At 34.5% G+C, this 14,381-nt stretch overlaps 1 protein-coding gene across 1 annotated transcript in view; it reads left to right on the top strand.

The window, feature by feature from the left end:
• LOC133215435 (tyrosine-protein kinase Fer) overlaps window positions 1-14,381 on the top strand; it is a gene marked incomplete at its 5' end in the record, with an annotated part of 102,527 nt that overhangs the window by 24,314 nt on the left and 63,832 nt on the right. The window contains 2 exons of the mRNA XM_061359463.1: window positions 3,652-3,855; window positions 6,895-7,017. Coding sequence (XP_061215447.1) covers window positions 3,652-3,855; window positions 6,895-7,017 — 327 coding nt within the window. The remainder of the gene's footprint in view (window positions 1-3,651; window positions 3,856-6,894; window positions 7,018-14,381) is intronic.

Here is a 14,381-nt window from a genome sequence, read left to right on the forward strand (position 1 = left end):
GTAAACATGCAACATTTCATATTAAAAACATATTAAAATGTATATTGCTGTGATCTCTGTTCTTTGCGTAGGCCTACAACTTTGTCTATTTGTATGGATTGTACAATTTGTTTAGATTTTTTTTTTTTTTGTATTTAAAAATACTACCCAAAACTGCTTCAGAGAAAAATTGGAAGAGAAAAAATTGCAAGAAGAGTCAAGATAAAACACTTCAGATTAAGTCAGGGAAGTTGATGGCAAAATCTTCATTGGCTTTGTCATTTTAAAGAACTTATGTGACTCATTTTGATATTCATTCCAATCTGTGTCACTGTTAATTCCATGAAAGTTGGTGAAAACCTGGGTGTATATACATGGTGGGTAGGACTGCTGAAACCTTGGAATATGTTTGGGAGAAGTAAGATCTGAATTGGGTCATTTGAGGCAGAAAGTAAAATCTGAATGACAACTGTGCTCTTGATTAGTTGTCACTTAAATACTTTTCAGAGTCAGATATATAAACTAACCAATTTTCAGTTTTGCCATGTTTTGATTCAGCAATTTGTTGTGTGTTAGAAAAGCTAACCATGCATATACAGCTAAAACTTACTTTGCAGATTAGTACTTAGCTCCTAATGTGGTCAGCTGCTAGGCTTTTTCATGCTGACAGTTACGTCACTGTGCTTATTGCTAAATGTGTAAGCTGGTACTTAAAACTTACTATCAATCAACAAAGTATACAAAGTGATTATTGAAGGTGTCATATAAAATAATTTTAACATATGTAAAAGAATTTATTTATTTTTTTAATAGATCAAGACCAAAAAAGATCTTGAAGCAGAGTAAGAAAAAATGTGATGTGGACTAGCTGTTTTCATATTATGTGTATTGAAACTTTCAGAAGTAGAGCCATATCTTGGTTTAAAAACAGTGCTATTCTAAAACACCATCCCATATTTAATTGGTGGGAGAAGCTGGGTTTTATGTGTAGTTAGAGAAAACAGGGTTTTTTCATAGTCATAGAGAAACCGCACTTCCAAAAGCAGCCAGGATTTCACCTGTTACTTAAATTATTTTTGTACTGTCAGAATGTGAAGGTAAAGGGTAATATAAGGAAAAAATGTAGTTTGAAAAGCAAGGCTAGTAATTCATGTGCTTTTTGTGGGCAAAATTCTTGCTAGTATTTCTGTAATAGCAAGAGACACAAGTTTAATGAAATCAGGAGTGAAAACACAAGAAAAGGGGCAACTTTCACGTACCTGTAGTGCAGTGCTATGAAGGAACTGTATGAAGAGTCGGAATGAATAGCATCATGAATACCAGTATCTGCCCCACTGCCTATGTTTTTTTGCCACTGCTGCATTTGAGCTTAGTGCAGACATGTATTATTGTTTATAACTTTTCTGTTATTTATAGGCTAATAGGTGCAATTAATGTTGGTTTCATATGGTATATTAGCATGTATGAATGAGCCAGGTATATGGAGGCAAAAGGTAGGATATTCCATAGAGAGTTATCTCAACACCTGGGTTAGAGCAATCCCAGGCACAGCTACAGGTTGGGCAGAGAAGAGATTCAGAGCAGACCTGCAGAGAAGGATTTGGGGTTTTGGTTGATGAGAAACTCAACATGAGCCGGCTTCAGTGTGCGCTCACAGCCCAGAAAGCCAGCCGTATCCTGGGCTGCATCAAAAGGAGCATGACCAGCAGGTCGAAGGCGGTGATCCTGCCCCTTTATTCTGCTCTCGTGAGACCTCACTTGGAGTATTGTGTGCAGTTCTGGTGTCCTCAACATAAGAAGGACATGGAACTGTTGGAGGAAGACCAGAGGAGGGCCATGAGGATGATCAGGGGACTGGAGCACCTCCCATATGATCGGCTGAGAAAGTTGGGGCTGTTCAACCTGGAGAAGAGAAGGCTGTGTGGAGACCTCATAGCAGCCTTCCAGTATCTGAAGGGGGCCTATAAGGATGCTGGGGAGGGACTCATCATCGGCGAGTGTAGCGATAGGACAAGGGTTAATGGGTTCAAACTTAAACAGAGGAAATTCAGGGTAGGTATAAGGAATTAGTTCTTTACTGTGAGGGTAGTGAAGCAATGAAACAGATAGCCCAAGGAAGCTGTGAATACTTCGTCCCTTGCGGTGTTCAGGGCCGCGTTGGACAGAGCCTTGAGTGACATGGTTTAGTGTGAGGTGTTCCTGCCTGTGGCAGAGGGGTTGGAACTTGGTGATCTTTAGGTCCTTTCCAACCCTAACTATTCTAAGTTTCTATGATTCTATGTTTTTATAACTTATCAACCTAAACTGTTGTTTTTTTTCTTATATATATATATCTGTGCCCCTCTTTTACACTGGGGCCAAAAATGTCCTCACAGAATGTTTTGCTTGCTTAAACATAAAAAATAATGAAGTATACAAAGTCTGAGCTCAGAATATATGTGGAAATACTGCACCATTAGTTTAATAAAATGTCATTCCCATTATTAATTTCTTTTCATTGACAGCATAAGTACAGGAATAATGTGTCATTTTTTGGAGTTAGAAATAATGCACTGCTGTTTGTTCAGTTTTTTTCTCGAATAAGGGTAGCAGCTGGGGGCTGCTTCGTTTTATTGTTGGAAAAAAGAATGGTATTTCAATGGTTTGTTAAATAGGGAGAGAGAATTGGGGGTCAGAATAAGTAAAGAGGACAGTACTAGCATGATGAAGTATATGAGGGCATTTCCCTCCACTCAGAAGGGATGTTTTTCATCAGGGCCAAGCAGTAGGAGAGGTTAATTCAGAACTGTATGCTTTCTTTGTATCTGTTTCTGCATAATTGAGGTGTGGGTCTTCCTACTGTTATCTAAAATGCAGCTCAGCAGGCTTGCCTGGGACACATTGGCATGCCTGTTGAACTCCTGATACAGAATGCACTGTTATTTTGTTCAGTTTTACTAGTCTGGTGGTGTGAATTTCTATGAGTGCTGGCACTAACGATTTTGACTGACGTAGAGCTTAAGTAAGGGCTTTTCTGTCTAGCCATAACAAATAAATCTGAAGTGTTCACTGACCGAAATACTAAGTGTTCCTCAGTTTCCTAAACAATGTAAGCATGTTAGAATTAATATGTTAAATTGGTGGTTAGAACTCATTAACTCCCATTTATAGCCAGTACACTCAGATGCATATTCTGTGTTACAGCGTAAATGCTAGGAAAAATATCTAGTAGAGCTATTAACTAATTTGGGATGCAGTTGGTAAATAAATTGGTGAAATTTATTCAAATTCAATTCAAATGCTTTGTATAAATCAATTTCTTATGTTTTTATATTTGAGAAGTTTCTGTCTTTAAAAAGAAATGGTTCATTTTGAATTATTATTAATAATACTTGAGGTGTTTGAGAAAGAGTTGGTTAGAATGACTCTGGAAAAATGGAAGCAAATGAAAAATATTAAATAGTTTTATTGAGGTTTCCATAATCTTTTGCTTTTTATATGTTATTTTTTTAGGTGATTAAAATAAGGTGATCACTATGTCATTTTTGTAAATGTAAGAGCCTTGATTTTGTTTGTTGACAAATACATAATTTAGATGCAGAAGTAGAAATTTTTGTTTATCATGCTTTTCATGTAAAAGTAAACTAAAAATAAGCTGTCAGAGTAATATTTTTCTTCAATATTTTTCCAAAGTTCTTTGATGTAATTTCAACCACTGAGAAACCGCTGGCAGAGCAAGACTGGTATCATGGTGCAATTCCAAGAATAGAAGCCCAGGAGCTGTTAAAACAGCAAGGAGACTTCTTGGTGCGAGAGAGCCACGGGAAACCTGGTGAATATGTCCTTTCTGTGTTTTCAGATGGACAACGGAGACACTTTATCATACAATATGCTGATGTACGTCTCTGACATAGTACTGGATATTTTAAATGTTAGGAAATTTATAGTTTCAGCTAACCATTGTAACCTTTGCATAATTTACTATGGCAAATGGCTTTAGCCTTTATATGAAAATATGAAAGCCCTTGGAAACATTTTCATCAGTGCTGAAATCAGGGGAGAGGAAAGATAATTTTGGGAAACAAATTAAAATTATGAAGTATGAGGTTATCTAACATCTTTTATGTTACTTTGAAAAGTCAAGATATTTCTGTAAATGTTTTGAAATCCAGAATTTGTTAGTACTAATTTATGCAGGTGCGTTTATTTTAAAACCCATTTTCTTAATTGGTACTTATTACGCTACTTTTAATTCAGACTGTAAAGATTCAATTGAAAATTGCAAACATGCACAGAGGGGAAAGATCTGTGTTGATTTCTGTGTGGCTGGGAATTGGAACTGTTACATTAGAGATGCTTCTGTTCTTTTTAGCCCTATGGCTATTGTTCAGTATAACAAAAACTTGTGGAAGTTGCACAGCTCATATGCTTCTAAGGATTAGAATTTATTTCCTTGTTGCTCTAACTTAAGAAAAATTGTCTGTTTTAAACAGTATTTTAATTTTTATATGCCTTTATGCAGTGTATTTCTTCTTACTCTTCTTAATGCATTACTTGTGTTTTTTAATGTATTGTTTGCTTTACAGAATTTCAAACATTCAAAATATGACAGTTCTTATAACGTTACTAGAAGTTCTTGAAGTATGACATATCAGCAAATCATTCTCAATTTTGATTCAGTAATGCTGCCAAAACATATTTCAGTCTCTTACAATAAAGTCTCCCACATACAGGAAAAAAAACACAAATTTAATCATATAATGAGATTTACAAAGGGGGATTTACTTGTCAAAATCCCCAGCTGATGCAGCATGCCTGTATGAAGTCAATATTGTGTACCTGTTCGATTTTATTTTATTTTTTTAATGAGAGGCAGTGATATTTTTAAAAATTTGCAGAAGTTGGGAGGCTCTGCTTACAGAAGCCAATTATATATCAATCATTATGAGCCCTAACCCCAACCCTAACCTGGTTCAGCTGGAGTTTTAATTAATTTCACCTAGAGTTTTCCTTATAGAAGTGAAACTTTACACAAAGTCAGGGTTGATTTTATTTAGATTTTATATCCTGAAAGCATTTTGACATGGCAGGATGCGGAATGAAAAAATAGGAGCAATTAAATTACCTGTACCTAGACACACAGTCTTACAAGGTGCTTGGATCTCTTTGATCCAGACACCACAGAAATAAATGCACATTATATACTTGGTGTGGCCGGAACAGTTTTGCGTAAAATACATGACAAGTAGATCTTCATAGAAATGTACATTGGGCTTCCTTGTCAGTTAAAATATTTTGTTTAATAAGTATTACTTTGAGGCTGGCCTCTAAGGTGACTCATTTTTATATTAGAATTTTCCACCAAAAAAAAAAGCTGTCTTTATTTCCATAATTTCACTGCTTTCTCTTAGGAATGACATTTGAAATGTAAGACCAATGCTGTTTAATATTGCATAGCTTGGATGGTCTAAACATCATCAGGTCACTCCGTTTTTCTGCTTTTAAGTTTAGTTATAGGACATTATGTTCGTCTGCTCTTGGGATGCATTTGTGTCAGATTTCCTTGACAATTACAGAAGTTAAAACCTTTTTCTTAAGGAAATTCAGGACTCCTTATGTACTCCCATGTGATGAATTTGGTGCATTTATTGTGGCAAAAAGAAAAAAAAAGAGCATTAATTGTAGAAAAAGTAAAGCTTATTAGGCTCTAAAAAGTGTTTATATGGTGGGATTGTTACAGTCACATAACAAGAGGGATTGTACTCATGAGCATTTTGGTAGGGAAGTTTGAGGAGAGCTTAGTGCAAGGGATTTCTTTGTTAGCATTGGTATGCTGAGTGGAATCAGGTCTCTGCGACCAGTCAAATCACCCTCTTGGATCACTGACAAGTCCCCATATGGAGACCAAACTTGGTGTCCAAAAGTGTTCTCTCTTTATTATTTTGAAATTTAATGTTAATATAACTATGTGTGTGATAAATGACTTTAGCGTTCAGCTTTAAGCACTAAAATTCACTGTTGTCATTCAAGTCAGCTGTTGTTTCTTGAGTCTCTGCTATATCCAGATGTTAGTGATCTTAGTCAGACATTCAGGAGAATGAAATACATACTTCTTTGCTATTTTTTTCCCCTTCAAGAGTGTGGGCTAAGATAAGCAATGACAATTTCTATTTTTCTCCTTAAAACCTGAAAAAGTTATGTCATAGCAGTCTTTGCTAAGATAATGTTACATGCTTCTAAGAAACTAGTAAGGATTTAACTGTTTCCATTGTGTTTAATTATATATAAAAAAAATAAATAAATCTATGAAGTGAGGGAGGGAATTCTGTCTTGCCCAACTTCTCTGTGAATTCTGTGCATAACCTGCCCTTTTTTTTTTTTTTTTGCTGCTGTAGCCCCTTCTGGTCTATACTGCTTATTAAAGACTAATCATGCATCTTGTGCTCTGTGCTAGGGATTTATTAATCTTATCAAACATTGTAAATGCAGTAAGATCAAAGTTAGATAGTGTTACTCATCTCCTGTTTATTTTATTGCCAGATGTTTAGTTTTTAGTTTGTTATCTGTTATTCCTAGAACTTCAAGTAATTAGGAAGTTGGTGGGTTTTTTTGTAGTTTAGAATATTTTTTTTTTCACTCTGTCAGGGCTTTAACTGTCCTAAGTATTTAAATTACGAGTTTAAATAAGTAGCTGTTTTATCACATTGCCTTAAATGAGTGGTGCAGTAATTTTGCATTTACTAATTTATCATCTTAACTATCATTCCATTTAATTCAGTTGAAATGCTATTAAGTAGATAAAAAAATCTAGTTTTGTAAAAGCAATTATTTTTTTATTTTGTTACTACTGAGGGAAGCTTTGTCATGCACTTTTGCAGTTTCTTGTTCAAAACATTGCTTGTAGAGAAACAATTATTTCCTTTTACCTTCATACAGAATCAGTATCGTTTTGAAGGAACTGGATTTCCAACTATTCCTCAGCTCATAGAACATCATTACACAACAAAGCAAGTTATTACAAAGAAATCAGGTGTTGTTCTGCTGAATCCTGTTGTTAAGGTAATGCATACATTCCAAAAACTGTTTAATTGAAAAGGATTTGGAGAGGATGTTTGTATTGTTATTTAAATAATGTTTCTGTGCAACTTAGAATCATAGAATAGTTAGGGTTGGAAAGGACCTTAAGATCATCAAGTTCCAACCCCCCTGCCATGGGCAGGGACACCTCACTCTAAAACTTCTCAGAAGGTATTTCAGTTCTTGCTCATTTTGTGACTGAGCTTTTCAACCTTCTCTTCTCCATGCAACATATTTCTTTAAAATAATGCTCCATCCCAATTCTTGTAGTAAGTCTTTACTATCTTGAAAGAGTGGCATTCAGCATGTGACAAAATATCCTCCTATTTTTGTTTTTTGTTTTCCATTTGGATTTAATTTCCGAGTAATTGAAAGTAGTAGTTCATTGCCCATAAAGTTATGATGAAGAAATTTTTTTGATAAAATGGAGTTCTTTAACTGGTAAAGTTCTCATAAAATTTGGAAGTTATAGCAAGTCTTATGTCTCTATTTTATGTGTCAGAAATAAGTTATACAGACACAGAGAAAGGTACTGTCATTCCAGCATCACTGCAAGTTTGAAATAAAAAGTCCGTGTTTAATCAGTAAGCTATTGCAGAAAGTCTTTCAGAAGGGAAATTAAAGGGATGAAAATATTAAAGCATATCACTGTTTAGAAACCTTAAGAGATTCCTTGCCTTCCTCCACTAGTTTTGCAGTTAATATCTACTTAATTGATGTTTCATTCATAAGCAAACTTTTTTCCACTTAAATCTTTGCATTTTAACTACGAGTAAGCCATTTGTTCTTGATTTTATTTTTTTTAAGACTGGTTTCAAGCATGTGTAAAGCATCTTCTGTGTATACAGAATTTCAGGAAGCATAACAATTTATATTTCAGAGTTAGTTTCCTACCCCAATATTCTAGTCAATTTTCCTTAAAAATCCTAAAAAATTAAAGTATATTCCGTTCTCAAAATTGTGGGGTTTTTTAACACTTACCTATGCTTACCAAATTATATGATTTTAAAATTTAAAGAATGGGGCTTTGTAAATATACATTTTTGGCTAATGTCTTGGTGATTACCAACTTGGCACCTTATTGAATGTAAAATATTGCTTAAATTCATTGTGGAATGTATGAGAAAATATCAGACGTTATTTTTGATGCATGAATAAGTTGTAATTTGGTACTAACTGTTTAAGCTAAAAATAAAGGGCTGTCAAACTAAAAATGTCTTTTTGTACCTATTTGCAAATTTTTGTCTTCTCTAATACAATAGTCGCTTAAATTTTTAAGGACTTTTCTGTTTCCTGTTACTGTGAGAGCAGGCCTGTTTTAGCAAATGTAAAACTGTAGTGCATACTAAATGATATCAGAACTTAGTTATTCTCTGTTAAGGTCAAATAGGAAAACATCATCTGGAAAACATCATCTCTTCATTCTCTGTTATTCCCTTGGAAGACAAGGAGTCTCAGTATTCCTGACATTTTGTTCTTGTTTTGCTATAATTTTTTTTTATAAAGTCAAGTTTTAATTTATGCACAGTTGTATGTAACTGTCTATTGGCAAAGAATTTTTCCAGTACCTATGCTATGAAGAAATATGGTCCCAAATCAATTTTGTGATCATTTCTCCATGACTGTACTTGATATCATGGCCTTTGAGATATAAATGTACAAACAGATCGTGTGAATACCTCAGTGATAACCATGCAGACATGTATGACTGTGTGGTTGGTCTTTCCAGGGCTTGAACCCATACCACTACATTGTGTCATGATCTCCTTACAAAGGGATGGAGAACAACTTTTACGACAGGGTTTTGTACTGTCACAGTTTTTAGTTTTGGTTTGTTTGGGTTTTTGTTGGTTTGGTTTTTGTTGGGTTTTGTGTGTGTGTGTGTGTGTGTGTGTGTGATTTTGAATTTTGTTTTGTTTTGTTGCCTTTTTTATTATTTTTATTTTTAGGGGGAAAATGAAGTGGGATTTCTGCTCTCTATGCTTGTTGAGTTAGTCTTAACTAAAATTGGTGGAAATACTAGTACTTCCTCTAGAATCATGCTAGTTTTATGACCGGTTGGTAGTAGATTTGAGCTGCAGTGCAAGTACTTTTGGCTATTCAGGTTTCCTGAAGTGCTGAAACTAATCCATAAAATCCAGTCACACAGGCTCCATTTATTTGTTTCATATGAGTTATTTAATGCTGGTGTTCATCAGTCTTAATGTGCAGAAGTATTTCCATTAGGGTTAATGAGCATTTCAGTTTTCTTTCTGATAGGTTATACAAAGTAATGAAAAGGGTGTCCATGGTAATACTGACTGCTACTATTGAGAAGAGTATTGCGTGACAGGAAACTTTATAGCTTTTTGGTAATGCATTATGTAATTTATATATTTTATATATTGTATATAGGCTTTCAAGAAGATATGAAATACGATCCGAGTGTCTAATATGTGCTTATATTTTGTGTAAGCTAAAACCAGTGTATTGTGTACCTACTGCTTCATAACTAGTAACTTGAACCAAGGAAGACAGTATTGAAAGGGTGTTAGCTGGATGGTTTAAATTGCTTTACAGCAGCTGTTGTTAAACAAAACAAAAAAAACCCCCAAACAACAACAGCAACAAAAACACCAAAAAACAACCAACCAACCAAAAAACACACCAAAAAACAACAACAACAAAAAACAAAGCAAACAAAAAAACCCAACTAAATCATTTTGTTTTGTAATACCTTTTGGTCTGAGCTATGATATTATGATGATTTTAGCTTTCCCATCTGATAAAAACTAGTTGTTGGAAAAAGTTCAGAACTAAGACAAAGAGTGTTGTGACCTTTCCTTTTTGAATTTGCATGGAGCTCTGGCTTTTATATGGGCAAGTGGAGACATTTTATATTGCATTCAGAAATACCATGTGCACTCTGACACTTAGTGTTGTGGGTATTTTAGGCATCATATGCTATTACCAGAATATTTTTGATCATTTCCTTAAAATTCATTTGACATCTGCAAAGATCTTCAAGACTGTTTTCTTTGTTTGTACTATAGCTGCAAAGCAGTCTTTGACATTTTGTGCAGTCTTTAATCTTTTTTATGCAAATTTTTGTCTCTGTAACAGCCTACTTAGAAAATGAAAGTTAAATATGACAGAACTTCACAGAAAAAAACGTATGCTTTGTAGTTTGCTTTTGCATTCCTTGATTCCCTGTCATTCATCCTTCTTTACCATATTAGTGGATTAGTGTTCACCTTCTGTGATGTTGCCCTTGAAAGGAGCAATCTTAATTATGTCACAAAAGGCTTCTCCCACGTCCCATTTCACATAGACCAAATCTGTCTGCTTGGGATTTTAATGATACTGTAATAATAGAATTTAAATTAGAAAACCTGAAGGTATTCAAAACATATCTGCAAGTGATTTCTTTAATGAAAAAGTCTCTCATATTTATTTATAATCTTCTAGAAAAAATGTATGTTAGGTTCTTCAGTTGATTATTGATGAGATGACTGGTATGTAAAGCCACTGAATAACTTCAGCACACACCCAAAGACATTATTAAAATAAATGCTATTTTAACCACATTAAATAGATTTTAAGTTTCTAACATCCTTGACATCATTTTGAGAAGGTTTTAAAATTTTCTAAAATACATTTTTCTACAAGTAAGAAATCTGTTTTATGTTGTGAATATGCTTCAGTTTAACTACTAGAAAAGGGAATCATCAAAGAAATAAGGAATGCCATGTTTATTTGGATATATGTACATTCATATTTTCACTTGGATCAGAAATACGCTTTTGAAACAAATCTGCCCATGCCACTTAGGATGCTTTGCTTCCATTGTTGAGCACTCTCTGAGGATTCAAACACTCAGCTGAAAATAAAATGGAACGTGCACATCCGCTTATGGGAGGCTGCTGGGTCTTCAGAAGCTGGAGACGTCTGGTTTGAAATAGTGTTTTTCCCCCAGATGCACATTTCAGTTCCTCAGCACCATTGCACTTTACAGATCTGCTATTGTCAAGATCGCTAGTGCCAATGAAGTCCTAGTCTTTGGATCCTTTGAAAATGATCCAAGATCCTAGAAGATGATATATTTGAAAAATCATGGCAGTCAGGTGAAGTTCCCAGTGACTAGGAAAAGGGAAATACAGCCCTCATTTTCAAGAAAGGAAAAAGGGAAGACCCAGGAAACTACACACCAGTCAGTCTCACCTTTGTACCTGGCAAAATTTTGAAGCAGATTCTCCTGGAAAGCATGCTGAGGCACATGAAAACAATGAGGTGGTTGGTGACAGCCAGCATGGCTTCTTAAAGGGCAAATCCTGCCTGACCGATCTGGTTGGCTTTATGGGTGTTTGGTTTGGTTTTGCTTTATTTTGAAAAACAAGCTGAAGTTCACTGAATCAAAGAGACTTACCAAAGAGACTTCCAAGTTTATCACAAAGTCATCCCATCACTCAGTTAGAAATTCTCATCTTGTGACAGGAAACAACTGCACTAATGGTGTGCCTTTTGGGAATATCACCTTGCGTTTGTTTGATCTGAGGACAGCTCTTCAGGGAGCAGAAATCTCAGCTGGAAAGGAAGAAGCAGGCTGTAGCAGTGAGCAATTCAGTTATTGCAGTTTTACCTATGCTAGGTTTGTCGCTCCAAAGGGGATCCATCTGTGAATTACAGGTGTGGTACCCATGCATCTGACCAGGCTTGTAGCAATGCTGAGAAGCACCTGGTGGTTATGGTCAATGTGTGTTGATTTTTGGCCCAAAGCTCTAATTCTCATGAAGTCTGATACATGCATTTTTAAATGTTAAAATATATCTTTTCTCTAAGAAGATTGAAACCACAGTGCGAATTGAGGATTTAAAAGTAAAAGATGTACTTACAGAAAATGACTGTATCTATTGCATAAGCACAAAATGAATCTTTTGCCACTTATTTGCCATTCAGTATTACGATGATCATGCAGAAGGCTTTTGATTCATATGTCAAGAAAATTGGTAATTTTTTTTTTTTTTAGGATAATTTAGCCAGAGTTTTAGTAGGTTTTAAGTTTAATTCTGGAATCTGAAGAGAAGGCTGCAGCTATTGGTATTTGATAGCAGAGTTTCATGTCTTAATACTAGAGATGGATTTCAGTTGTGTTCCTATTTCCACTGAACATAGATGTGTTACAGGATTTCCTTTTAAGGCTTTTTAGCAGAGAGTGTTGTAATTTTTCTGTCAGGTAACAATAAGAATACATCTTTCATAATGCTGGTCTGTACTTTCAAGATATTGCATCCTAATGAGAAAACGTAAGAAGGAGAGTAATTTTCTCATTATGCTAACAAGGTGCTAAACCAATTGTGTGTATAATTTCAGGTATCTTGACTACTTTTAAAACTCAGAGTACTTTTTTCTCAAAAAATCCCTTAAAAATATGTTATAATAGCAGAGGCACATAAGGCTACCTGAACAAAGAGTAACAAAGTGGATTTATATCCAGTGATCAAAGTTTTCTGTAGCTTTGTTTTAAAGACCATAACATTGAAAATCTGCACTACTGAATGTTTCTGATTCAGCCTTGTCTGTGTGTTATTTCTTTCTGTGATCAGGTTTAGAATAAAATTGGAAGATAACACTTTTAAAGGGTGCACCTGCAGGGATGGTGCGAAAAGGATGGAGCCAGGCTCTTTGCATTCCTCTCTTTTTAAATCATAAGGAATGTTTAAATGGGAAACTGTGTTATCACACAGTTTTGTTTGCTGTTGGGCATATGGAAGATTCTCACTATTTTGGAGGGCATTATCTGATAAAGTGCAGATAATTTCTCTGTATATATTTGATTAACAGGTGATTCAGAGTACTTCGGTTTGGGGGCTGGATTTTCTGTATTAGGTAGAAAGGAATGCTATAAGTTTCTTTAATGTGTTTGAAATATAATGGTTTTGATGTAAACTTGACTTTCCTTTTCCTATGCTTAAGGATTTCACATTCTATGTCTAGTTCCTTCTCAAGGTTTTTTTTCTTATTATTTTTTATTTCCTGTATTTTTTCCTGAAAGATCCTTAGCATCTTTCTAGTCCTTTGATGAATAAGAGAGTATAAATTTAAGGAAATATTGCACATCCTTCAACTAAAAAACTGAAGAAAACTGGGTTTGCATGTTGACTTCTACAGTAATTTTATCTATTGATCTTCAAGAAAGAATGCTCAAAGAAAAGCTGTGCAGTCAAGCTGTCACTTCTGCAGTTTATACACTGGGTAGTAGCTTTTGCAAATCTCAATTCTACCCTCTAGATTTATGGTGACTTAGAATTTGGTTTAGCAGAAAGGTTGAACTACACAGTTTGTTTTTTTTTATGTAAGAATAAGAGGTAAGACGAAATAGTGCTTTTTTCCAAGGAGGTAAACCTGTTTGTACTATTTTACAGCTCACATTGAGTTTTATCAGTGTTGCTTAATACAGTGCTGATAATAATGCAAAACAGCTTCTATAACAATTTTTGCAGCTCATGAATCTTTATTCTGAAACAGTTTTAAAGAAGTTGTCCACAGGGTTTTTTTAAAATCCCTTTTATAGAACTTGTTCTTATGAAAAATCTTTTCCACTAGCTACCTTTATTTCTGTACTTAATCTGAAGGACTTGAAACACATAGGTTATGATTCATGAAATTGATATGCACATTAGATATACTGGCATAAGTGGTGTCAAAAATAGTACTTCTCTAAGAAAATAATTTCTCATTTCCACATTTTTAGGCCTTAGCCACATGTACACAATTGTTACTCACTTTCTTTTTTTCCTCTGGTTCATCAAGTTCTGTTAAGTGGTGTCTAAATGTGATAAAAATTTATCTATGATTATTATTTTCTTATCCGTTAAGAAGTCTTGCTCTAATTATCATTAATACTGAAAATGAAATATTGACTTTTTCTTTCTGTTTTTCTTGTAGAAAAATCTCTTAGCTGCAGTAATTCATAGTATTGATATTTTCTATGTCATTTGGAAGAAGGAGAGCAAATATTGCTTTCCAAAATATTTTTCTGAATGCATTTTTTTCTGTTTACAGCATGGAGAAATGAGCATAATGCATGCTTATGGACAGTATTTGTGAGAGGCTGACACTATAATTCTATTTTTATTTTTTTTAGAGTACTATTAATGATTAATTTACTGGGGTGAGGGAAAAGGGAGGAATATTTAGGCTTTTGCTAAATTCTCCATGCTGTGTTCAAGTAGATTCTTAGGTTAGGAAGCCTTATGTTTTCCTCTTGGTTAAGCCATTTTGGGATTCTCCAAGTCAGCTTAAGGTTTCCAGTTTCTAGAGGTCTTTAGCCTTTTTTGCTTTTATTACTCCTACTGTTAAAAGTGGTG

The sequence above is a fragment of the Neopsephotus bourkii genome, unplaced genomic scaffold (assembly GCF_033783945.1).
Source record: "Neopsephotus bourkii isolate Nb327-2 ecotype Australia unplaced genomic scaffold, CSIRO-AGI_Nbou_v1 NB_984, whole genome shotgun sequence".
NCBI classification, from domain to species: domain Eukaryota; kingdom Metazoa; phylum Chordata; class Aves; order Psittaciformes; family Psittacidae; genus Neopsephotus; species Neopsephotus bourkii.